The 24,243-nt window shown below is 57.1% G+C and overlaps 2 protein-coding genes across 3 annotated transcripts in view; one reads left to right on the forward strand and one right to left on the reverse strand.

Annotated features, from left to right (window-relative positions):
- Nucleotides 1-13,184, reverse strand: part of EXOC3L2 (exocyst complex component 3 like 2) — a 19,776-nt gene extending 6,592 nt beyond the window's left edge. The window contains exons 1-8 of the mRNA XM_081807907.1: nt 13,037-13,184; nt 8,822-9,360; nt 5,468-6,083; nt 3,084-3,195; nt 1,784-1,885; nt 1,589-1,689; nt 1,257-1,367; nt 7-55 (exon numbers count right to left, since the gene is read on the reverse strand). Coding sequence (XP_081664033.1) covers nt 7-55; nt 1,257-1,367; nt 1,589-1,689; nt 1,784-1,885; nt 3,084-3,195; nt 5,468-6,083; nt 8,822-9,344 — 1,614 coding nt within the window. The 5' untranslated portion in view covers nt 9,345-9,360; nt 13,037-13,184. The remainder of the gene's footprint in view (nt 1-6; nt 56-1,256; nt 1,368-1,588; nt 1,690-1,783; nt 1,886-3,083; nt 3,196-5,467; nt 6,084-8,821; nt 9,361-13,036) is intronic.
- A 3,761-nt stretch (nt 13,185-16,945) lies between these two features.
- Nucleotides 16,946-24,243, forward strand: part of MARK4 (microtubule affinity regulating kinase 4) — a 29,580-nt gene continuing 22,282 nt past the window's right edge. For both annotated transcript variants that reach the window (XM_081807094.1, XM_081807095.1), the window contains exons 1-2: nt 16,946-17,254; nt 21,540-21,740. In XM_081807094.1, coding sequence (XP_081663220.1) covers nt 17,204-17,254; nt 21,540-21,740 — 252 coding nt within the window. In that variant the 5' untranslated portion in view covers nt 16,946-17,203. The remainder of the gene's footprint in view (nt 17,255-21,539; nt 21,741-24,243) is intronic.

Here is a 24,243-nt window from a genome sequence, read left to right on the forward strand (position 1 = left end):
TCGGGCTGGCTCACTTTCGGGGGGCCCCACCCGGGCAAGGCGCTCTGCCAGAGCCCTGTGGGGATCAGAGGAGCCACAAGTCAAGGAGCTCCAATATTCTGCTCAACTGCCTGGACCGCTCTTCCTCCTTAGATGGCCTCTATTTCGTGAGCACAGGGGTGACAGGTCAGATGGGGAGCTGGAGGAAGTCAGGGGCTCTGGGGAGAATCTGGGGGCTGAGCGCTATCAGGGGGTGTTTGGGAGGCTAGGGGGATATGGAAGCTCTGTGGAATGTGATTCTAAACATCTCTAATTCTAAAATCCTACCTTTCCCACTTCTCTTAATGATGACCCTCCATCACTGAAAGGACCTTAACGTGGTCTGAGGGCAACTTGGCATTTTCTGCCCAAAATCCCAGCGAGCCCCCTTCCGGGCATGTGTCCTTCAGAGTCCCCACGTTTGTGGGAATTGACAGGTGTGCCAGGTTTTTCTCTGCCAAAGGGTGGAACCGACTCTCCATTCACTGGGGACAGTAAATACGTGATGGTATATCCAAACAGTGGAACACAGTTCAGATCTAAAAGGAAATGTGGGAACTCCACGTGCTAACAGGAAGGTCTCCAAGCTGTTAAGGGGAAAGGCACAAAAGTGTGTTCAATAGTCTACCATTTGTGGGGTTTTTTTTAAAGGAAAAGGAATAATATGTATTCACACAGCGAAATATATTTACTTGTGTATATATATGGAATGTGCATATGAACGTGCACAAATATGCATATGCATGAAGTATGCATATGCATGCATACACTTATTTACACATATTTATGGGTAAGTATATCAAGTGCCCCAGCAAAGATATGGCAGACTTTAGCAATAAGGAAGGTGGGGAGCGTGTAGGAGGGCGGCTTTCCACTGTATGCCCTATTGTATCTCGAATTTTGAACCATGTAAATGCATTCCCGATTTTTCAAATGCATGAAAAATAAGTTAATAAAAAAAGGAGAGTAAGATAAAAAGGCAAAAAAACATCTGTAATTCCTAGAGTGTTTGAGTCTGGCTTCTAGGTTCCTATAATTAGAACACTCCAATGTTCTGATCACTCCACTCCGTAATTCTAGGGCTCTGTGATGCTAAGGTCCTTTCCAGGACTCCCTAGGGTTTTATGCTTCTGAGGCCCCATGTGCCTGTCACTCTGGGCCAGCTCTGGGATCCCCGCCCCAGTTCAGCTTGTCACGGCCACTGGCCCTCTCCCTCAACACACACTGGGCACTCTCACCTCAGCGGGGGCCCACAATTGACCAGGGAGATGGTCCTGCTGACGTAGGTGTCAGGTAGCAGCTCCCGCACTCCTGGATGCTCATGGAATCGCTCCACCCGCTGCTGGAAGCTGGTGACAGGAGGAAGGGAGGGTGCGTGACAGATGGAGTACCGCTGGAGGAGGGCCTCTTGCTGGGCACTCAGCCCCGCAAAGCCTGTGATCCTCACTGATGAGCCTCTGCCCATCCTTATTTGGTTCCCTTTCATCTCTCCTCTCTCTGTTGGATCCTGGGTACTGATGCCTCTTCCCCCCCCGCCCAGCCCTGTCCCCCTGCCCCCAGCCCTCCATACCTCTGAAGGAATTCTGCTAGCCCCGCCAGGCAGCAGTGGGCCATCCGCTCCCCAAACTCCTGGCTGATGCGGGGTGCTCGTTCTGTATGTTCTTCCAGCAGCTGGAGAGGAGAAGGGGTGAGGAGGGGGGAGGTCCTGCTTTCCCACCCGGGGAACTCTTCCTGCTGATTCTCCTTCCACTTCCCCACCCCCTACCTCACACACATCCTGCGCCAGGCTGCTGGGCCGGTCCTCCGTGCTCCCCCAGTGCTCCTCATTCTCCTGCAGCACCCGAAGCAGGGCTGCGCGTGTCTGAGCCTGGAGTGGGAAAGTGGGGGGAAAGACAGGAGTCAGGGGCGCCTGGGACCCTCTCCCTCCTTTTCTCCTCCCCCCTCCATGGTCCCTACAGCTTAGCCCCAAGCAGGTCTTGGTTCTACTCCTGAGCTTGTAAAGGTCATGCTGAGGAGGGAGGCTGGACCAGAAAACCTCCCCAGCACTTTGCATCCCTAGGTCTATGATTTGGAGCTTGATATTAAGAGTCTGTAGTTTTGGGGCTACTGGGGGGCTCAGTCGGTTAAGCGTCTGCCTTCAGCTCAGGTCATGATCCCAGAGTCCCAGGATTGAGCCCTGCATAGGGCTCCCTGCTCAGCGGAGAGCCTGCTTCTCCCTCTGGCCCCACCCCCCATTCGTGCTCTCTCTCACTCTTGCTCACTCTCTCTCTCAAATAAATAAAATCTAAAAAAAAAAAAAAAAAAAAAAAAGAGTCTGGAGTTTTAAGCTTCCTCCATCTGATAGCCAGAGAGTTTGAGGGTCTATTCTCTCATTATTCGATGGTCCTAAGGCTCTGCTCCCCAGGTTCTGCAAAAACAATTTGCTCAAGAGAGTCAGATTCTGTGATTCCAGAATTCCAACGGTCTGGGATCATAAGGTTTATGCATCTCTGATTCGCTGGTCCAATGTTCCCTTCAATGAATCTGAGAATCTAGGTATGTTGGAGTCTGAGATTCTAGGCTCTCAGGTTACAAAGATTCTGATTTCTCTGGCTGAGGCAGGACTGGAATTCAGGTGGGAAACAGCCCCGGGGCCAGGCTGGGTGTTCGCGGCTGGACCATCCTGCGGACTGGTGCCCATGCCTGGCCAGTTATTAATCATGCTGACCGTCTGTCCTGCTTGTGTCCAGGGCTTGCTGTGATGCCTTCCTTCCACAAGGCTTTGGGACCGTGAGCTGGGTTTCTGTGACTGACTCTTGCTCTACGATTTGGGTTTGAAGTATCGGAATGTATCGAACCTTTACTGATGCTCTCTGTGCCTGGCTGGGTGCTTGGGTAACAACATTGAACCTAAGGCAGAGGTGATCGGTACGGGTTTACGTTTCTGTGTCTTGGGGGCAGAACTCAGAAGTCCACAAAGGGAAAAGGGAAATGGGAGTAGCCAAAGGGGGAGAGGAGAGGCCCCCAAGCCCAGTGCGACCCCTCCCTCCCTGCAGAGTCCCTTCTGCTCCCAAGTCCCCCAGTACCTTAACATCTGTGACACATTCATCCTCCAAGCCCCGCAGGGTGCCGGGAGACAGAAGGGGCCCCAGCTCCCCATTCTCCAGGGCTACCAGGTCCACCAGCCCTAGGACCTCTCTGTGAGTGGGGGACAAGAGACAGGGAGGTCTGTGAGAGGGGGATTGGGGCAACTGAACCCCTCCACACCCAGGGTGTTTGTGACCCTGGGCCACTCCCTTCCTCTCTAGGGGCCGGCTTTGCTCATCCCTCAAAGGAAGTCTCTGGAATTGTTGCTCCCCTGGCTCCAGCTCTCTGAGTCAGCTCCCTGATGAATGGTGTCCGGGCAAGACTTGCAGGGGTCAAGTCCAGGCTTGATGGTCTGGCACACAAGATCTCTCCCATGATCAGCTTCACCAGACAGAAGCTCCCTCCCGCCTCCGCTCCTTGTCCCTGCCACCTCACCTGGCCCTGGAGGCCTCCTGGGTCTAGCTCTCACTCCCCGATGCTACAGTCTTGCACACTGCCCTGGGTGATACCGTCCCTCTCCCTATCCCCTCCCCACCACCACCCAAATGCACCCCAAGCTTTTGCCCGTGGCATCTTCTCAGCCAGAAGCACCATCTTCCTACTCCTGCCCTGCCATTCCAGGAAGCTTTCCAGACTCCCTGTCCTGCCTCATCTCTCATAGGTGGTGTGAGAGTGTCCTTAACACATATTCCCAAAGGGGATCTAGGAAGTCAATGTCACCAGCTGTTGCTTTCCCATTCTTCTAGTGACAGCAGGATGATCTTGTTTGAAGGACCACCCACCCCACTGGCTCGCCAACATGTGGTTTGGGTGTGGCCAGTTCCCTTTCCCCAGAGTGCGTAGGTGACCGAGGTCATGGTTAATCATATTCCATCCCCTGGCCACAAGAATGGGTATGTTTTAGGATCCAAAGTCTCGACATGTGAAGGTTTTAGGACTGGGAGCATCAATGGTGCTGAGGTTCTAAGTGCTAAGGTGACAGAATTCAAGGGACCAAGAGCGTTACAGTCCTAACGCTGCAAGGATCCACAGTATCAAAGTTTTAGACTCTAAAGAGGGAATGAAGCTAAGGTTTAGGATTTGAAGTCTCATTGGTGCTAAGGTTCTAGGATTGAAAGTGTCAGTGCTCAAGTTCTAAGATTGGAAGAATCAACAGGGTTAATGCCGTAGGATCTAAAGAGAGAGCAGTTTAGGATTTCTAGAATTCTGAGGGTCAACTATGCCAAGATTGTAGGGATGTTGGTGCTAAGGTTTTAGTGTTTAAGAGTCAGTGGTGTTAAGGTACTAGGACTGGAAGGGTCCATGGTACAAAGGTACAAAGGTACACCGAGAATGATCAACGGTGCTAAATTCTAGGACCAGAAGGGTGAACAGTACTGGGATTCTAATAGTATACGTGTCAATGATGGGAAGGTTCTAGGCCTGGAAGTGTCAGTGGTGCTAAGATTTTAAGAATGGAAAGATAACAATGCAAGGCTTCTAGAACAAGAAGGATCCACAATGCTTAGACTCTCGTACTGGAAGGGTGAGCAGTGCTATGATTCCAAGGGTGGAAGTGTTGAGACGCTGAGGTCCTTGGGCTGGGGGTGCCGAGGTATTAGAACTGGAAGGACTCGGGCGCCTGGGTGGCTCAGTTGGTTAAGCGACTGCCTTCGGCTCAGGTCATGATCCTGGAGTCCCGGGATCGAGTCCCGCATCGGGCTCCCTGCTCGGCAGGGAGTCTGCTTCTCCCTCTGACCCTCCCCCCTCTCATGTGCTCTCTCTCTCATTCTCTCTGTCAAATAAATAAATAAAATCTTAAAAAAAAAAAAAAAAGAACTGGAAGGACTGATGTCGCTAAGGTTCTAGCGCGGAAGGGTGGCTAGCGCTCAGAGGCTCGGCTTGTAAATGTCACAGTGCTGAGGACTGGAAGGATCGATGGGTTAAGGATGCAGGAGTGGAATGGTGCTGAGGTTCTTGGACCGGAAAGGTCCACGGTGCTAAGGTTCTAGGGGTGTAAGGTTCTAGATCTGTAAAGATCACCAGTGCCACGATTCGAGGCCAAGGAAGGGTGAGCGGGGCTACACGTCCAAGGACGGAAGTGGGGATGATGCTGAGGTCCTTGGACTGGAAGGGTCCGCGGGGCAAAGGTTCTCAGACTGGGAGGTGCTGAGGTTTGGGGACTGGAAGGACCGACGTCGCTAAGGTTCTAGCACGGGCACGGTGGACAGCGCTCAGAGGTCGGATTGTCAATGTCACCGGCTCCGAGGACCGGGAGGGCCAACGGCGTTAAGATTCTAGGATTGAAGAGCCGGCTGTTGCAACTGAAGAGGCCAGGGCTGGGGGGGCGTGTGTTGCGGGGGGGGGGTTCTGGGCGACCCGGGGGCAGCCGGCCCCGCCTCACCTGGGGTACACCTCGTTGTGCCAATGCAGGAGGGCGTAGCGGTCGGCCAGCGGCAGCCTCCGGCGGGCGGCGGCCCCGAGCCACTCGGCCAGCGCGCCGTGGTAGCCGCGCAGGTAGACGCCGAAGGCGCCCAGGCCCGCGGGGTAGGCGGGCGCCAGGCGGCCCCGCACCCCGCCCATATCCTCCAGCAGCCGCGCCCGCAGCGCCTCCAGCTGCCCCGCCAGGCCCCCGGGCGCCCCGGGCGCCGCCGCCTCCAGGCGCTCCCGCGCCGCGCGCCCCACCGCCTCGGCCCAGCGGGCGCGCAGCTTGCGGGCGGCCCCCGGCCCCCGGCGCCCGTCGGCCGCCTCCTCCTGCAGCAGCACCTGGCCCAGCTGCGCCACGGCGCCCGGCCCGGGGCCCGCCAGCGTCTCGCGCACCAGCGCCCACAGCTCGCGCTGCAGGGCCTCGTAGAGCAGCGCCACGTCCCGCGCCCGGCGGCCCCCGCCCGCGCCCTCGGGGCCGGGCGGCCCGGGCGCGCCGCCCCCCGACGCCGCCAGCTCCTCGGCCTCCAGCTCCAAGATGTGCTCGTCGGCTCGCGCGAGCTCGCGCTGCTGGATCAGGCTCAGGATCTCCAGCACTGTGGGGGCAGAGCGGGAGGTCAGGGGGAGGAGAGCGGGCGGGCGGGGCTGGGGGGATGGCAGGGGGGAGGTGGCGGGGGCCGAGAAAGGAGTCGGGGACGTTCCAGGAGAAGGGGTTGAGGGAAGGGGGTCGGGGGAGGGAGGGAGAGAGGGGAACCCAGGGGTGGAGGATGAGGAGAGGGGGGCCCGGAAGACCCGAGAGGGGTAGGAGGAGGGGAGGAGCGGGGAGAGAGGGGACGCTGAGGAGGTGAGGGAGAGGGCCAGGGCCTGGGGGAGGGGACAGGAGAGGGTTAGGGACGGGCAGAGGGGGGTGGGCAATGGGATAGGCGTCTGGATAAGGGAACTAGGTCAAAGGACCAGAGCATCATCACGAGACTAGGAAGAGGATGGGAGGGGGAGGAGGATGGGGAGAAATCAGGGGAAGTGGGGGTTAGGGGTTGAGGCAGAAGGGAGAGGGGCAGGCGGCAAGGGATGGCAGAGGGTATTGGGAAGTGGGTTATGATATGGGAAGGGGTCAGGATATTTGAGGGGCGAGGACAGGAAAAGGGCATCAGAGCTAGAGAAAGGGATCTGGGCAATGGGAGGGCTGGGGGAAGGCGAGTCTGAGCCAGGTAGGGGGAGAGGGTGGAGAGAAGGCTTGGAGGGCAGAGTAGATCAGAGGGCAGAGTGGAGGCTTGGAGGTGGGGAGAGGTTAGCAAGACCAGAGACGGGGTCTTCTGGGGGTGGGATAGCTGTGGGGGTGATCTGAGACTCAGAGTTCAGACCCTCCCGGAGCGCCAGCCCCATGGGGTTGGGAGGCCTCTGAGTGAAGGCAAAGGGAGGGTCCTGGTGGCCCAGGGTTACCCCGACACCTCCACCCCCCTCCACTTCCTCCCTGGCAGAGAAACTGTTTCCTGGCCAGCGCTATTTCTGCCCATCCGTTTCCAGAAGGCGGGGGCTCCAGTCACCCCCTCCTCACCTCCTTGAAGTGCCCTCCCAGTCCCCAGGGAGCCGGGGCTGAAATAGCCTCTGGCCAGGATGTAGAGGATACACAGAAAGGGCTCTCCTGAGGTCCCCAGTGCTGAGGCAGCACGCCTTGGTGTGTGTGGGGGGTGGGGGCGGCTAGGAGTGAGGATGGGGGTGAATGAAGGTGGGGATGGATGTGAGTTTGAAGATGAAATCTGGGCATGAGTTGGGGCCAGGAACGTGGGTGGAGGTTGGGAATGGGGGGTTCGGACGGGGACTCCGGGTGGGGGTAGAGATGGGATTAAGAATGAAGGGGGAGGCTAGCTTGGGGTTGGGGTTGAAGGTGGGTGCTGAGATGGGCCGGTGTTGGGGGTTGGCCGGGAGACTAAATTGGGGACCCGGTTGCAGCTGTAGGTGGGACAGCACTGGCCCGGTGGGTGGGTGGGTGGTTATCCTGGCGTCGTTGGGCACAGTGATGGTTAAAGATGGTGTTTGGACAAAGGGATGGCTTGGGGATAAGCACATGGGTGTGTCCCAAGGTGGAGATGGCTGATGGGGTTGGAATACATATGGGGTGGAAACCAAAAAGACATTGAAGAAGACACTGGGGCTTGGGGTAGTTTGGGGTTGAGAATGGTGTCTTGAGTTGAATTGCCCCCCCCACAAAGAAAAAAGATGTGTAAAGTCCTAACGCCCCTGTGGCTCAGAATGGGGACCTTATCTGGAGACGGGTTCTTTACAGAGGTAATCAAGTTAAAATGAGGTCCTAGGGTGGGCTCCAATCCAGTATGACTGGTGTTCGGATACAAAGGCGAGATTTGGACACAGAGACAAACACACACACAGGGAAGATGATGGGACGTCACAGAGGGAAGATGATGTGATATCACAGCGAGAAGGCCGTGTGGAGACAAAGGAACAGGAGTGAGGTGGCCGAGAGCCAGGAAACTCCCAGGTTGACTGGCAAAGCATCAGGTGCAGGGAGAGGTGAGGAAGGATTCCACTCTGAGTTTCCGAGGATATGTGGCCCTGCTGACACCCTGATTTCAGACTTCCAGCCTCCCGAACTGAGAGAATAGACTTCAGTAGTTTAAGCCACCTAGTATGTGGGACTCGATGACTTTGGGGGCCCCAGGAACTGGACACAGGCCGTGGGGGACATAGCTGGCAGATGCAGGTGGAAGGTAGGCGCTGGGCATGGCAGTGAGTTTGAGATGAAGCTTGGACGTGAGCTGAGGTAGGGATGAAGTTAAAGGTGGAGGCTGGGGGTTTGGGACTGGGATGGAGTTAGGGTTGGGGTTCTGAATGGGATGGAAAAGGAGAAGAGATTAGGGGTGAAGGAGGAGGTTGAGGTGGGCGTTGTGGTCTGGGGCCAGGGTTGGGGCTGGGGATGGGAAGGGGGTCGGGTATGGAGGTTAGGGAGAGGCAGAAGGTCAAGGTTGGATGTGGAGACTTTGAAAGGAGATGGGTTGGAGGTTAGATTTGAAGGGAGGGAGGGAAGGAGGGTTGAAATTGGGGGTAGGGAAGGGATTGGGAGGGGATGGGACCAAAGTTGGTGATTCACTTATCACAGGACATGGGGGTGAGATTGAAGCCAGTGGTGCGTGGAGAGTGGGATGGATTGGGGGTAGGTGTGGAGAGGGAGCTAGAGCCTGGGCTTGGTGGATGGAGATTAGGACTGCAGGGGGGCGGACTGGTGTCCTACATGGAGGTGGGCAGACAGAAGTTGGAGAAGGGAACGGAGGTGGGATCACAGGTGGAGGTCAGGTGTGGGGAGGGGCTCCCGACTCACCTGACAGAGGCTCCTTCACCTTTGGGGGCTCGGGGACCTTGGGCGGGGGCTCAGGAGCCGCCTCGCCTGCGGGCACCACCCTCTCGGCCAGTGACGCCCGGCGGGGCTTGGGCCCGCGTCCCAGTCTCAGGAAGGCCAGTCTCCGGGCAGCCTCCCCAGCCGCCTCCTCGTCGCCCTGGGCTCGGGTCCCCTGAAGCCTGGCCAGGAGGCCAAAATCTGCCGAGCTCCTGCGAATCCCCGGTGTCAGCACGCGGCCCAGGAAAGAGCGGGGCTGCCCATCTCCTGGGCTGCCTGCCCGCCGGCCAGGGGGCCAGGCCAACCGGAAGGGGGCCAGGCCAGCCAGCTTCTCCAGGGTGGCCCGGCGGCGACAAGATGTTCCGTTGGGCAGGGTCCCCAGCTCCCCAACCTCCTCTTCTTCCAATCCTGGAACTTCCTCAAAGGGGTTCCGAGAGGACCTCAGGGGCAGGGTCCCCGCCCTGGGCACCTTGGAGTCTGCCACCCCTAGATTCTTCAGGATGGGCATTTTGACAGGCGGGGACCTGGGGAAAACATAATGGACGATTACTGGGATTGATGACGGTACTGGTGTTGATGACTGACGACAATGCCCCCTGCCAGGCCCCGGTCTGAGCACCCGCCAATCCCATGAGGTTAGTCCTGTTATTATGCCCATTTTGCAGATGATGCCCAAGGTCCCACAGTGATTCAGGGACGAAGCCAGCGTTCGGACCCAGGCCTGTTGATTCCGGGGCTGGAGTTCTTCCCCCGCCCTGCCCCGCCCCGCCCCGAGCATTGGCATTCAGACCCTTTCCCTGCCTTACTCCTGCCTGGAGGGTTCATCATTTTTGTGGGCCCTCCTACTCCATGAGGAAACAGGCTCAGAGAGGGGAAGTGTCCTTGCCAAGCTGGCACAGCCCATGAAGGGCAGAGCTGCATAGGGACTCAGGCCCCACCATCTACCCAGACAGCCCGTCCCACACATAGGCACCCGCCTCGTCTCCCCCTGTCCCGCCAGCACACCTGTCCCCTCTACCCCACCCTGTTCATTCCTTGAGCAAAACCTTCCTGGGAAATGTCCAGAACAGGCAGATCCATAGAGACAGAAAGGAGATGAGCTGGGAGAGGGGGGCTGGGGAGTGACTGCTTAATGGGTCTGGGTTTCCTTTTGGGAAATGAAAATGTTCTGCGGGTACATAGTGGTGATGGTTGACAACACTGTGAATGCACCAGATGCGGCTGAATTCTACGCTTTAAAGTGCTTCCTATGGTGAATTTTATGTTTTATATATTTTACTACCCTCCCCCTGCGCCCCCCTAAAAAAAACCTTACTAGGTATTTGCCCGGTGAAGGCACTGGGGACACAGGGGTGGCCAAGGTAGACCAGTTCTTGCCCTCTTGGGGCTTGAAACCTCCCAAGTTCTGCTCATCCCATCTCCCAAGTCCCTCATCTCCTCCCTCTCCATGGCCCCCTGCCCCAGTCCAAGCCCCCTCTGGCTTCTCCACTTCCTCCCTGGTCTCCAGGCTCTCGTCTTGCCCCCGCCCCCCAGCCCACCTTTGAAGACCTCGTTAAAGCACAAACCAGCTCCCTCTCCTTCTCTTAACCTTGCATGGCTCCCCAGTGCCCTTGGGACAAAATTCAGCTGCCCTCATGGGCCAGCTATGCTCCTCACCAGTGCTATCCCACATTCTCCTCCTCCTTGCTCCAGGCTCCTGGGTGCCACCATTTGTGTTGATCCTTCTACAGGGAAACCTGTTCTCCCCGCTCCATTCGTGCTTTAGGACTCAGCCCCAAAGCCCCCTCCTCCAGGAAGCCCTCCCTGATGCCCGGGCTGAGTCAAGTCGCCCCCGTCGGGATTTACCCCATCCCAGCCCTGCCTACCCTGAGTTGTCACTGTCTGGGGATGAGTCTGTGTCCCCCACTGGACTGTGAAGCCCCGAGAGGTCAGGGTCAGGCTGTCTCAGTCACCGCTGTGTCCCCAGCTCCTAGGGCAGGCGCACAAGAAATGAATGGGTGCTAAACAGGAAGCAAAGGAAGGAGGGAAGGACCTCATTCCTTGGGGGTGAGGAGGAGTCAAGCTGGAGAGGTCAGTAAAGAGCAGGACATGCAAGGCCTCAAAGGGCCATGAGGAGGGACTTGGGCTTTTTCCCGAGGACACTGGGGAGCCACGGAAGGGCGCTTTTTAAAATGATGAAATAGTTCAAACATTCAGAAATTCAGAAAAAATTAGAAAACAAACACCCCCTGTGCCTCCAATTCTAGCAGCATCTAATGCAAACATTCGCTCTATTTGGTTCAGGTTGACTTTATTTATTTTTTTTAAGAGTCAAGCCTTACAGATGCACCGAAGCCCCCCAGCTCTCCTCCTGACCCTGCGTACTCTAGCCCTCCCCCAAGGAAAGCAGATCCGGGATGTGTGTCCCCCATCCAAGCCGACTTTTTACTCTATGCCTCCGCAGACTTGCAGCCAGAAATAATGCATTGTTTCACGTGGTTTCAAGCTCTCTGTAAATGCTATCATACTATGCGTATCCGGCAACTTGCTGTCCGATGGCTGTTTTTTGGCTCACATACAAGTGAGATGTAGCCACGCCTCACTCTGTGGCTCTAGCTGATTTCTCTTAATTCTTGCGTACTATTCCACCGTAGGGCTGTGGGGCAAACCTGGATCGGCTGTCAGCCGTTCACACGTTCTCCTACTGCTGGCCACGTAGGTTGTTTTGAACTGGGACGGGTTCTGAGCAGGTGAGGGACAGGGTCGGGATTGGGCAGGCGTCGGGGGTCAGGGTCGGGGGGTTGCATGGATCGTCTGGAAGGACGCTCAAAGGGCCCTGAGTTGGCTGGGCTGTGAGCGAGGGCATCTCCTTTCGTGGTGGTGACCCCCTTCTTTCCTCCCTGACTTCAGCCTCTAGACCTCAGCTGTTGTCCCTCAAGCTTCTCTCCAGTCTCCATGGTCCGCTGTCCCCCAGGGAGGCAGTCACCATGCCAACCCTTGCCTGGAGCCCCCACGGCTGTGGGGAATCGATACTACCCCCCCCATACACACATACACACACACACACACACACACACACACGCCACACGCCGATTTCTGTCTTTCGTTTTCCAAATAGGCTTCTCTGTGCTTCATCCCCCAAATGGCTTCACTGTCCCCCGGAACTGCCTCCATCATCCCCCCAAAACCCCACCTCCCCTGCAAAACAGGGGGCTCCCACTTCCCTCTAACAGAAGTCAACATTACCCAAACTGGACTTGCCACTCCCCCACTGGCTCCCACATCCATCCCTAAACTGGATCCCATACCCCCAAACCATTTCCAACATCCTCAGAGCCCACTGCAACATCTTCTGAAAAGCGGCCCCCTCTTCTTTCCCCTTCCTGGCTCCAACACCCGCCTCTGCAAACTGGCTCCAACATCCTGCCCCCTCCAGCCCCCTCATCTGCCTCCCAGTGCCCAGCCCCTGACTCACTTCCGAGGCATCCCTCAAGCCCCCAGCCTCCCGACCTCCCACAGGATGTCTTGGCCACCAGCTTCCCTCTCTGGGCTCCGGCTCCTCCCCCTCCCCTCCCCCCTCCTCCTCTGTGCTGCCAGCCTTTTCCCCCAAAGCCCTAAACCCTCCGCGGGCAGCTTGACCCGTTTGCAGAAGTCCCCAAGTCTGTATCAGAGAACAGCCCTCACACATTGTGTCCACACTGGACCCCAACCACACAACCCCCACCCAGACCTTGCCCCCAAACAATGCTGTCACCAGCCCAGCCTGTTTCAAGTTCACGCACACCTTCCTTCTGAACCCCATCTCCTGCTCCTTCTCCATCCCAGCCCTGTCTTCTCTCCCATCTCCAAGCCCCCATCTCTTGGGGATGGAGCAAAGCACCCATCCCTCTCTGGCCGGTCTTCCCACCTGAACTCAGAGGGCATCAGACCCAGCCATGGCTCGGGTCTCGTCTCCCTTGATGGTCCAAACTCTCCCTGCTTCTTCGAAGCTTCTCTGGATCCCCAGGGCCCCCAAATTCTTCCCTGCGCCCTCCTCCTGCTCCCAGTTCCTCCCACCCTCTCGCTGGCACCCTCCTGAGGTCAGACCCCACATTCTCTCTTTGCCTCCTGCCTCTCCTGGCTTCAGGGCATGTGTTCTCACCACCTCTGGTCCAGCCCAGATCCAGGGGGGGCCCCGGGCTGCGGGCATGCGGGTCCTGCCCCCTCCTCCAACACACTCACCTCCTACGTAGTCAGTGCCTCCGTCCTTCTGTCCCTGCGGCTACTGTCCTGCCCTGAGGACACTTCAGTCAGAACTGCTTAGAGCTTGGAACTGGGGGGGGGGGGTTAGAGGAGGTCAATTTCCTGTCAGGAAACCCCTCCCTCTCTGGGCCCAGGGGCGGGAAGGACTCTTTATCTGTCTGCCCTTTTAGGCCAAGCTGGGGTTGTGCTGGGAAGGACAAGGCCACAGCCCGGCCCCCACCCTCATCCCCACCCGGAATCGGCCCCCCTCCTGCCTGCTCTTCACGCCTTCCAAGGTGACAACACCATCCTGGGCACCCTGGGGAGACACCAATGCTGGACACGGGCCCAGAGCTCTCCTTCGGGGTCCTCGCTCTGGAGTAGAGACAAGGAGGAAGGTTCTGCTGGCCCAGAAGCTGGGATTAGAGGCCGAAAGGGGGTGGCACTGGGCATGGCTTTGGAATTGTTCTCTCTGCCTAAAAGGCCCTGTCCCCAGGTCCCTGCATGGCTCCCTCCTTCGACATTATCCTGGCCTCAGCTCCAGCATCTGTTCCTCAAAGGAGACATTCCCTGAGCAGCAGAAGCTCTTCTCCACACACCACACCCCCCCAACCCTTCTCTCTCCCAGGGACTGGACCTGATTGGTCAATTCCTTTATATCACCGTCCTCAATTTGAATGATAAGCTTTCTGTCTCCCTTGTAGAGTTCTTTTTCTTTTTTTAAGAATTTATTTATTTATTTATTTATTTATTTGAGAGAGAGAGAGAAACAGCATGAGAGGGGAGAGGGTAAGAGGGAGAAGCAGGCTCCCCACTGAGCAGGGAGCCCGATGTGGGGCTGGATCCCAGGACTCCGGGATCATGACCTGAGCCGAAGGCAGTTGCTTAACCAACTGAGCCACCCAGGCGCCCCTTAGAGTTACTTTTAAGGTTTTAGGTTTAGGATGTCTTTAGGGAGGTCAGGCACAGCGTCCCAGGTGTTAGGCCTGGGACAAGAGATCACGTGCCCAGGCAAAGTTGGGGTTGGTGTGGGATTAGGGTCAGGGCTGGATTCAGGGATCACTGCTTCTGTCCCCGGCCCCAGAAAGGGCTCTGTAGACGCTCAGGCTGGGAGAAGTGGGTCAGGGGTTAAGATTCCAAGGTCTGAAGGCTTCAGATCAAGGACTGGGTTTGCCAGACAATGGGCCCTGGGAAAGGAGCTGCTTGAGTGGCCAAGAAGGGAGGGGGAGGCTTTGTCCTCAGCAGGTCAGTGTGGATCGAGGTAATCAGAAGACTGTGAGTAGCCCTGGCTGGAACCAGCCGACCTGTTGTGGATGGGGACAGCTGTCAGATCTCCTCCTCTTTTTTTAAATTTAATTTTTTATTGAGATATAATTCACATGCCATAAAAATTCACCCTTTTTTGGGGGGGAGGGGCAGAGAGAGCTCTTTTTTTTTTTTTTTTTTTAGGATTTTATTTATTTATTTGTCAGAGAGAGAGCCCAAGCTGGGGGAGCAGCAAGCAGAGGGAGAAGCAGGCTCATCATTTTTAAGGTTCAGCATTTTGTAGCTTCCCCCCTCATTTAGCCTCAGTGCCCTCGTCTGGGAAGTGGGGTGGGGCCACTGCTGGGGTCAGGGGAGCCGGGGTGGGGCCTGAGGTGTGGTGGGCAGGTGTGTGGAGGGAGGGGATCTGCTGCCCCCTCGTGGTGCCTGGGAGAACTGCAGCTCTCCCTGCTAAGCCTGGGAAGGAGTGACTCAGCTCCCCCAGCCCATCCCCAAGACCCCAGCCCTCACCCTGCAGAGCCCTTGGGATCTCAAACCTTCCAGAACTCCGGCCTGAACTCCTCCCTCTCTGCATCCCACCATCCCCGGGACTCCTTGGGCCCCATCTGCTGAGTAACAACAGTAATGTCATCCACTTATAAAGTTCTAATCTGTTCACACGCGGAGCTTTTACGTATATAGTCTCATTAATTTACTGCAGACTGATTTTTCAGGGACAGGAAGCCATAGTGGTTAAGAGCCCAAGTTCCAGAGTTTGGAGGCACTTTGTTTCAAATCTCAGTCCTGCTGCTCACCAGCCATGTGACCTTCAGCCTGTGATTTTTTTTTTTTTAATTCTTAGGCTCTCTGCTTCCTCCTGTGTAAGTGGGGCTGATAATGATGGTCCAACCTCACAGGGTGGCAGAAAGGATAAAGGGCTCAGAGCCTGATACAAAGGAAGCCTCTGTGAGTCTGTGTAGCTGATAGTATCAACCAGTGATGTGCTGATAAATGTTTCACAACCAGCTCTCTGGGGGGTTGGGGGCAGGGAGCCTTGATTTGTGGCGTGTGCCAATTTCCATGGTGTAAATATTCCCACCATGACTAATTCAAGCTCGAATTCAGTGATGTCAAGCTACAGTGATGTCACTGAAAGAGTTTTGCGGGGAAGAGATGCGCAGTAGCACGTTATACAGTTGTATCTCTATGAACGTACAATAGATGTAAATAACCTCAGGATCACAGATAATAGTAAAATGTAGTAAAATAATTGCGTTGTGATGAGTATTTATTACCTTTGTTTTCAGTATAACTTATTTAATTACATGTTTGCATAATTCAATTTTTTATAATGGCTGTTTAACAACCAGTTCCAAAATTCCTGCGACTTTAACAGTCAGCTCACTCGGGCTGACTCCCAACACACCGCTGTTGGCATTGCACCCCTATTTTAGAAAGGGAAACTGAGGCTCGAGAAGATGATCAGTCAGACAGGGGGCAGGGCATGGACCCCGTCCCTCCAAGGGCTGTGGGATTCTGGGGCCAGGGCGGGCTATGCAATGCCCCTCTTTCTTTCATCCCACCCTGGTCTAGAGGGCATGGGTGGTCCCCGCAGTACTGGACGACCTCAGTGGAGCCCTTGCCTCTCTGGTTTCGATTTGCCCATCCCGACAGCAGCTGCACCCTGCAGGTGAATACTTACACAGGGCTCTTTAACACCTGCTTCAGCCCTGCCAGGAAGGCAACATGTCTATCCTTCCCCTCACTTTATAGGTTGGGAAACTGAGGTCCGCCCTGAGTCACAGAGCTATAGGGAGAGTCCTCAGATCCCAGCTGGGGTGCACAGGAGAGGAACCGGTAGCCACGACCTTGGGCTCTGGAGTTTTCTGGGAGGTGGGAGGCAACCTGGCTAGAGATGGTGGTCCGGCTTTGGCAGTGGCTCTGCCTAGCACACTCTGCCCCCAGCACCCTTAGCCCTACGCTCCCAAGAACTTCCTGGGCCCCTCGACCGGAGAGAGGGTGGCTGGGAGGGAGAATGTGGACAGCGCCGTCTGCCTGGTTCTCGTCCCTGGGGGCTTCTCCGCCTCTGTCGCTGTCTCCATTCTCCTCACAGGTCTCTGAGTCTCTGTCTCTCTTTGTCTCTTTTTGCCTCTCCCTCCGTGTCCGTGTGTGGGTCTCTCAGGCTTTGTCGCTCTCTGTGTCTCTGTTCTCTCTGAATCTCTGTCTCTTTGTGTGTGTCTCTTTCCCTGTGTTTTCTCCCTTTCTTTCTTTCTCTTATTGTCGCTCGGATCTTTCGGCTCCCTTTACATCTTTGTGTGTCTGGGTTTCTCCCCACCTCTGTCCCTCTCCCCTTGTGTCTCTTTGTCTCTCCCTATCTCTGCGTCTCTCAGTATCTTTCTCTGCGTCTCTGGCGCTCTGCCCCGGCGTTTCTCCCCTTCTCTTCCGGTGAGTCTCTACACTCCTGTGAGAACACGCTCCCTACCGACGCGCCCCGACCTGCCTCCGCCCCCAGAGCCCCCGGCTAGCCCGGGCCTGCGCCTTTAAGGGCCGGCGGCAGAGGGCGGGGTCTCGGCGGCCCCGCCCTGCCCGCCCCTCCCCCTGACGTCCCTTCCTCCCCAGCCCCTCCACCGCCTCCCTCCGCCGCCGCCCGGGCCGGCTCCGCGCCCCCTCCCCGGCCCCCGCCCGCCCGCCTGCCCGCCGCCCCCATGGCGCCCCGGGCCCCCACTGCACGGGGCCACTAGGACCCTCGGCGTCCCCTTCCCTTCCCCGCCCTGCCCCCCTCTCCCGCGGCGCGAACCCGGGTGTCCACGGCGCCCAGCTTTTGAGCTCGCGTCCCCAGGCCAGCGGGGGGGGAGGGGAAGAGAGGGGACCCCGGGACCCCCGCCCCCCCCACCCGGCCGCCCAGTCCCCCGGGATCCGGAGAAAATGTCTTCGCGGACGGCGCTGGCCCCGGGCAACGATCGGAACTCGGACACGGTGAGTGGGGCCCGGCCCCTTGGGGAGCGCCGGTCGGGTTCAGCCGCCGAACCCCTCGTCCTGGTGTGCCCCTCGCCGCGCGAGCCCCTACCTGCATTCCCCGGGCCCGGCCCAGCTTGCCACCTCCCGACCCCCGCCCGGACTTCCAGGCCTCTCGACCCTCCCCCACTTCAGCTCAGCCCGACCCCTGGGGGCGCCCCTCTCTCGGGACCCCCCTCTTGTCCCTCTGCAGACCGCTTCCGCTCGGGTCTCTTCCCTCCAGGAAGCCCCCTCCTCTGCCTTCCAGGAGCCCCTCCCTTCTCCGGCATGTTCTTAAGCCCCTTCCCCTCCTGGCCGCCCGCATCCGATAACTCGCCCCCTCCCGGATTTGCAGGGCTCCTGACCCCAAGGCCCGGCCCTGGCCCTCTCCCAGGAAGGCCTGGCCCAGTCCTGCCTCTGGCTCCGGCCTTCCCCATCTGGATGTGGGTGCCGGGCTCCCCAGGAACCCCCCTCTTCTCATTCTCAGCCCTCCGCCCCTCTGGATCCTCCCAGATCCTGTGGGCACCCCCTCACAGGAAGCCGGTTTCCACCTTTTCCTGGGCCCAGGGCCCTTTCTAGCTTGTTCAAGGTCTCTCCACTCCCAGGCCTGGCCCCTATCTTCCAAGCAGCCCTGTCCCTGGATTCCCAGTACTCTGGGTCCCCCCCTCCCAGTACCCCCCAGACCGTCTCTGGCCTTGGCCTCCAACTTCCAGGCCCCTAGCCTAGTCTGGGATTTCTAGGCCCTGAACTAGTCTGACTCCAGGCCTCATCCTCCCTGTATCAACTTCTCAGCTTCAGGCAAGCCCCCTCCCCAAGCCCCCAACCCCTTGATCCCCTCCTAGGCCAGGAGCTTCCTCCCAGGACACCACCTCTTCCCCTAATCTCCAGGTCCCCATCCCTTCTGCCCCAGGGCCTCCCTCTTCCTTCCTGGGGGTCTGGCCTCCCAGGGAAACCCCCTCCTCAGCTTCGGAGGCCTCTCCCCACTCACAAGGCTAGGCCCCAGATCCTCCTTCCAGAAGACTCCCGGACTCGAAGCCTGGGGTCTTGCCCTGGCTGTAAGCCTTCTTCTCTTGGGGTCTGTCTGCTGGAAACCTCCTCCCCAAGTTTCTAGGCCCTTTTGACATCCACAAGGCTCAGGCTTTCTTCTGGGTTGCTCCTTGCCCAGCAAGCCCCTTCTCCAGGACTTGCATGCTCCTGGACCTTTCTCTGCTTCCAAAGACTAGAAACTCCTAGAAACCCCCTCCTTTAACTTCTAGGAGTTTCCTTGGCTCTTCTGAGTTCCACTGCCCCATGGCTTTAATCCTTCCCATTATTCCCAGGCCTTCTGTCCCTATACCACAGCCCAGAACAGTCCTGGGAGACCCCCCCTTCCCATCTCCCAGGTTTCTGATTACTCTCAGCCCTTCCAAAGGGCCTCCCACCACCCCCAGCTGGGGTCTTTGTCCCTTTTCCCCTAGGCCTCTGCTAGGTCCCTGCACCCCCACCCAGCCACCCTCACTCCAGATCCCCCACCAGAGAGACTGATCTCCGTCCCTTCATCCTGCAAGACCCTCCCTCATAGAGAGCACCCCCCCCCCCCCGCTGCTGCCGCCGCTGCAGCCCACCTACGATAGGCCAGACTCTTGATTTGATTTGGAGTCTCTGGTGAGATCCCCATCCCTCCCCCAAGTCCCTCAGGAAGTGCCAGGGAGCCCACGGGCCCGGGTTCAAATGCTGGCTCTCTCTGCCAGCCGGTTGGCGCTGTGCCCTCAGACTACTCGTTCTTCCTTTCTGTGCCTCAGTTTCCTGCTCTGGAAAGTGGGGATGATCACTTGAGTCCCTCAGAGGATGACTCGAGATGACACGGGGGAAGCCTGGTACATAGGACGCACTCCGCACTTGTCCGCTGCTATCATGAATAGTCACAATATGAGTCAGATGGGCCATGCGTTCTCCACCTGGGGGCTGTCATCGGGTGGTTGCAGGAGCTCACGGATCCTCTCCCTGCTCCGAGCCTCAGTTTATCTCGAAATAGGGTTGATGATAGCACCTCCCTGTTAGGGATGTTTTAGGGAGCCAAGGAGAGGATGTGAGTAAGATGCACTTCAAATCTAGTTTCTGTCCCTCCCTAGCTGTGTGACCTCAGGCAAGTGACGTCACCGCCGTGAGCCTCGGTGTCCTCATCTGTAAAATGGGGCTCATCCGAGCACTTCCTCCTCTTTCGTGGTCCAGACTTGTGCCTGGTGGGCATTTGAGGAGGGCCAGTCCCCTTCTCTCCTCTTGTCTCCTGTCCTCCCAACTAGTGTGTAAGTCCTGCTTGTCTGTCCTGCCTGGGGCTCACCTCTCCCTCTGGAACTGGAGGTCTCAGGCTCTTCCCCTGCCACCCGGTTACCATGACAACAGCCATGTGGGGTCATGCTCCCCCACCCCAAGTTCCAGCCCCCCCCCACCGCCGAACTCTCTGGAGGTTCCCTAGCAACAGGCCCCGTGTTGGGGCTCCAGCGGGGCGGGAGGGAGGGAGCCGGGCCAGCTGGTGGTGTGGGCCAATTTTAGCTCCCGCCCCCGGCCCCTGGGGGCTCTGTCACCCACTGCCCCAGCCGCCCCTTGCAGGGGTCCCTCAAGCATGCTGCTTTCAGTGGGGTGCCAGCCCACCCCCAGTTTGGCTCCCCTGGTGCCACCTGATGGGAATTCTTCTCCAAGACCTTATCTCGGTGGGGATCAGGGCCTTATCAGCCAGGATCTCCACCTCCCTGCCTGCCCTCCTTCCCCTGGGCGGAGACCTGGGGTTGTGAGCCGCTCAGTGGGATGTGGGTAAGAGCTCAGTACTCAGGAGCCACCAGGCCCGGGATCAAATCCCTGACCTTGGCCAAGGTGCTCACCCTGCCTCAGCCTTGGGGGTCCCTGTCTGGAGAGTGTGGATGGTAACTGGACCCAGGCAGGAGGCCCCGGGTGAGGGCACAGTGGGCAGCAGGCATGTGGTTAGGGCCGCAGCGGCGGCGGTGGTCCTTCTGCGCCTTGTGGGGGAACTGTGTGACCTTGACATGGTGCCTTCTCTCTCCAAGCCTCAGTTTCTCCTCTGGAGTGTGAGGATGTAGGTTCCGCCCTCAATGGGCTCCCGTGGGAATTAAATGGAGATGAGGTGCTTACTAGCCCGAGCCTTGGCCCCGTAGTAAAAGCAGCGTAATAAAAACATGTAGGAGTGTGAGTGAGCGTGATAAGGTGATGGTGAGGGTCAGCAACTCTGGGCTAAACTCTGTCCTGCTCCGGGCCTCAGTGTCCCCACCTTAAGATGGGGATGATGACTGAATCGGACAGTAGCCATGCGGATTCCCTGTTGCCTACCTGGCCTTTCTCCTCCTCAGCAACCTTTGTCCCCGCGCTTCCCACCCCCGCCCCGGGAAGCAGGGAGGGCAGCGCAGGGTCTGAGCAGAGCTGCCTCTGCTGGGGCCTCTGGCTCCGTCCGCAGCCTGCACCCTGGGCCCCAGCGCTGAAAGGGAGGCACAGTCCCTGGGGCTCACAATCAGGAGCAGGCAGTGACCTGCGGGGGAGAGGCCCAGGAGGGACAGGACAGCAGGAACAGAACGTCGGGGACAGATGGGAGCGCGGGTGTGGGAGACAGCGGTTCCCAGGGCGGTGGGGGGGCCACGAGGGGGAGGCAACAGTGTTTCCACGGGAGGAAGGTAACCGTGTGGGGCTGGAAGGTCAGGGCAGAATGAAAGAGTGTTGGTTACAGTGTTTGGAGTCGAATTTGGGGCAAGAAGAATTGGGAGAAAATGTTAGGGGCAGTAAGCTGGGAATAAAATGCTGCTCTTGGGGTTCAGAGTAGAATCAGGGGGCAGGGGGCTGGCGGATGGGGAGGTGATGGGTGACCCGGGAAGTCGAGAGCAGCGAGAGAGACCTGGGGTGGAGTTGAACCCAGATTGAGGACACAGATTGGGATTGAGGACCACAGTGTTTAGAGTAAAATACCGTGGTCCCAGCACTTGGAAAAGGAAGTTGGGGGTAGCCTGAATGTCGGGATTTGGGGGGTGGGGAGGGGAGCCTGATGTCTGGGGCCCCAGATGCTGCAGAGTTGGGGGACCCCAGCGTTTTTGTTCTTGGAGGCGTCTTCTTATAGCAAGAGATGGGGACCCCCAAAGGCAGCGTGCTTCTCTCTGGCCCGCGTTCGAGAAGGACCACCAAGGGGCCAGTGGCCGTGGCTGGAGCCAACCGCCCCAGCCCACGGGAGCCACCGAAGGCGGGATCGGATGGGCACTGCCCACCGCTCACGCTCCGTCCCCCCGTCCAGCATGGCACCTTGGGCAGTGGCCGCTCCTCGGACAAGGGACCGTCCTGGTCCAGCCGCTCCCTGGGTGCCCGCTGCCGAAACTCCATCGCCTCCTGTCCCGAGGAGCAGCCCCACGTGGGCAACTACCGCCTGCTGAGAACCATTGGGAAAGGCAACTTTGCCAAAGTCAAGCTGGCCCGGCACATCCTCACTGGCCGGGAGGTGAGTGGGGGGATGGGCAGGGTGCGGGGCCCAGCCCTCCGGCACCAGCATTGTGGGAGGTGGGGGCGGAGTCAGACTTGGCCCTCGCTTTGCTTCATGATCTCAGGTTAAGTCCCTGACTCTCTCCCCGGGACAGGTCAGGACATCTCAGATTTGTCCAGAAGAATCCAAGTAGAATTGGGCTACCGTGGGAATTAAATGTAGATGAGGTCCTTATTAGCCCAGGACTTGGCCCGTAGTAAAGGCTATTTAATAAAAAACCATATGGGTGGGGTGCCTGGCTGGCCCAGTCAGTAGAGCATGTGCCTTTTTTTTTTTTTTTAAAGATTTTATTTATTTATTTGACAGAGAGAGACACAGCGAGAGAGGGAACACAAGCAGGGGGAGTGGGAGAGGGACAAGCAGGCTTCCCGCTGAGCAGGGAGCCCGATGCGGGGCTCGATCCCAGGACCCTGGGATCATGACCTGAGCCGAAGGCAGCTGCTTAATGACTGAGCCACCCAGGCGCCCTAGAACACGTGCCTCTTGATCTCTGAGTCATGAGTTCAAGCCCCACGTTGGGCCTAGAGCTTAAAAAAAAAAAAAAATGATGTGGGAGTATGAGGTGATGGGAGGACAGCAGCTCTAGAATAAACCGTGTTCACCTCTGGGCCTCAGTTTTCCCACCTTAAAACAGGGATGATGGCGCATTAATGGCCAGTGCTCATTAAATATCGGTCATCGTCCCTGGAATTGTTGGGAACTCTCAGATCGCGGGGAGAGCCGTGCGTTGCGTTTCTAAGAATTCACACGGCTTTTGTGTCTAAACCCGGACCACTTCCCCGTTGCAGTGGTGGGCTTTGGTTCCGTCAGACCTTGCAGCGATCTTCATGAGACCACATGAGAACTCACTGGAGTTCTCAGTTCCCCACAGTCCCATTCTCCTTGCCCCCAGAGTAGGGCAGCATTACTGCGCCCACACAGACCTGACCTTGTAACCTGGATATGAAGCCTCTCACTCACGCCAGGGGGAGGGGGGAGCTCCTCTGTTCCCCTTTAATTTTAGAGGACGTGGCTGGAGCGATTTCCGCTGCCTGGGATGAACTCTGTCCTGCCCACACGCCATCCACACCAGGCACACAAAAGATACCAGGCTCCTATGGTTTTATGGGCATGTTCTACCAAACATTCCAATTTTATGCCCATCCCCCCAGAGATTAACGAAAGAGGTTCCACTGCCCAGCTGATTGGAAGTGCCAGCTGCACGATGACCAAGACGTCAGAACGAGCTACGGATACCATTATGGGCTGGCCTTACATGTGAACATAGATCCAAAAATCTCAAACAGAATATTAGCAAAGAGACCCGTCACATCAAAGAAAGCCGTGTGATGACAGAGCTGGGTTCATCCCAGGAATGCACAGTTCTTTTCAAATTGACAATTTATTCGTGTACTTCGCCACATTCCCAGATTCAAGGAGGGAAACCATATGATCGTCTCAATGCTGGCATGAAAAGTGCCAAAATTAAAAACCCGTTCGTGAGGATATGAGAAAAGTTAACGGACCCTCTCCCGCACAAAGAATACGTCGTTCCCCTTGTGTGGACTTTGAACTTGATTCCAGGGGCTTACTAGAGGATCAGCTTCTAAGGAAACTGGGCCTCCCAGGGGAAGGATTCTGTAATCCAGGGGATCTGGGGGTGGCCCCAAAACCCTTTGGGGAAACTATAGACCTAGAGCTGAGATAAGACTTTTAAAGGTCCCTCACTACTGAAAAAGTTATGGGGCTCTGCCCCAAAGTGCAATTCAAAATAAAAACTTAACCCCACTGCAGGATGCATATAAGGAGCGTTCATTAACTTTCCGATTCTTCCCCCATGGTCACTGCTCAAAGCTCTTTTAAAACTAGGGGTCCCTGGCTGGCTCACTTGGAAGAGCATGCAGCTCTTGATCTTAGGGTCGTGAGTTCGAACCCCACGTTGGGTATAGAGATTACTTTAAAAAATTTTAAAAATAAATAAACTATACGTATTTTCTTCAGTTTTAGATGTTTAAGAGGTAAACTTGATCAGGCTGCATGAGTTCAAACCCCAGCCCACAAACTTACTAGCCATGTTACCTTGGCCAACTGCCTGAGCAGTTCTGTGCCTCAGTTTCCCAGCTTGTAAAATGGGGATAATTCTAACACTCATACTGTGAAGGATTGAAAGAGTTCTCGTTTGTAAAGCACACAGACTGAGGCCCGGTGACTCCTCAGGAAATGTTAGCTACAGTTATTTATTGTTTCACAGTTCATGCATGCAAGACAAACAAGACATGCTGGGTGAATGGCCTGAGGTGCCCTCACGGAGGGGCCCTCAAAAGGTCTCACTCTCACACGCATTCACACAGGCCCCTGAGTAGCCCCACCCAGGCCCTGCTGTGGAATAGGGGATATTTCCCTGTAGAAGTCAGAGAGCACTGGACACAGTGGCTTGTGCAAAGGTCCTGAGGCCCAGATCTCCCATCCACCAGGAACGGCC

The sequence above is a fragment of the Leptonychotes weddellii genome, chromosome 16, assembly GCF_054177405.1.
Source record: "Leptonychotes weddellii isolate Sample4059 chromosome 16, ASM5417740v2, whole genome shotgun sequence".
Lineage (NCBI taxonomy): Eukaryota > Metazoa > Chordata > Mammalia > Carnivora > Phocidae > Leptonychotes > Leptonychotes weddellii.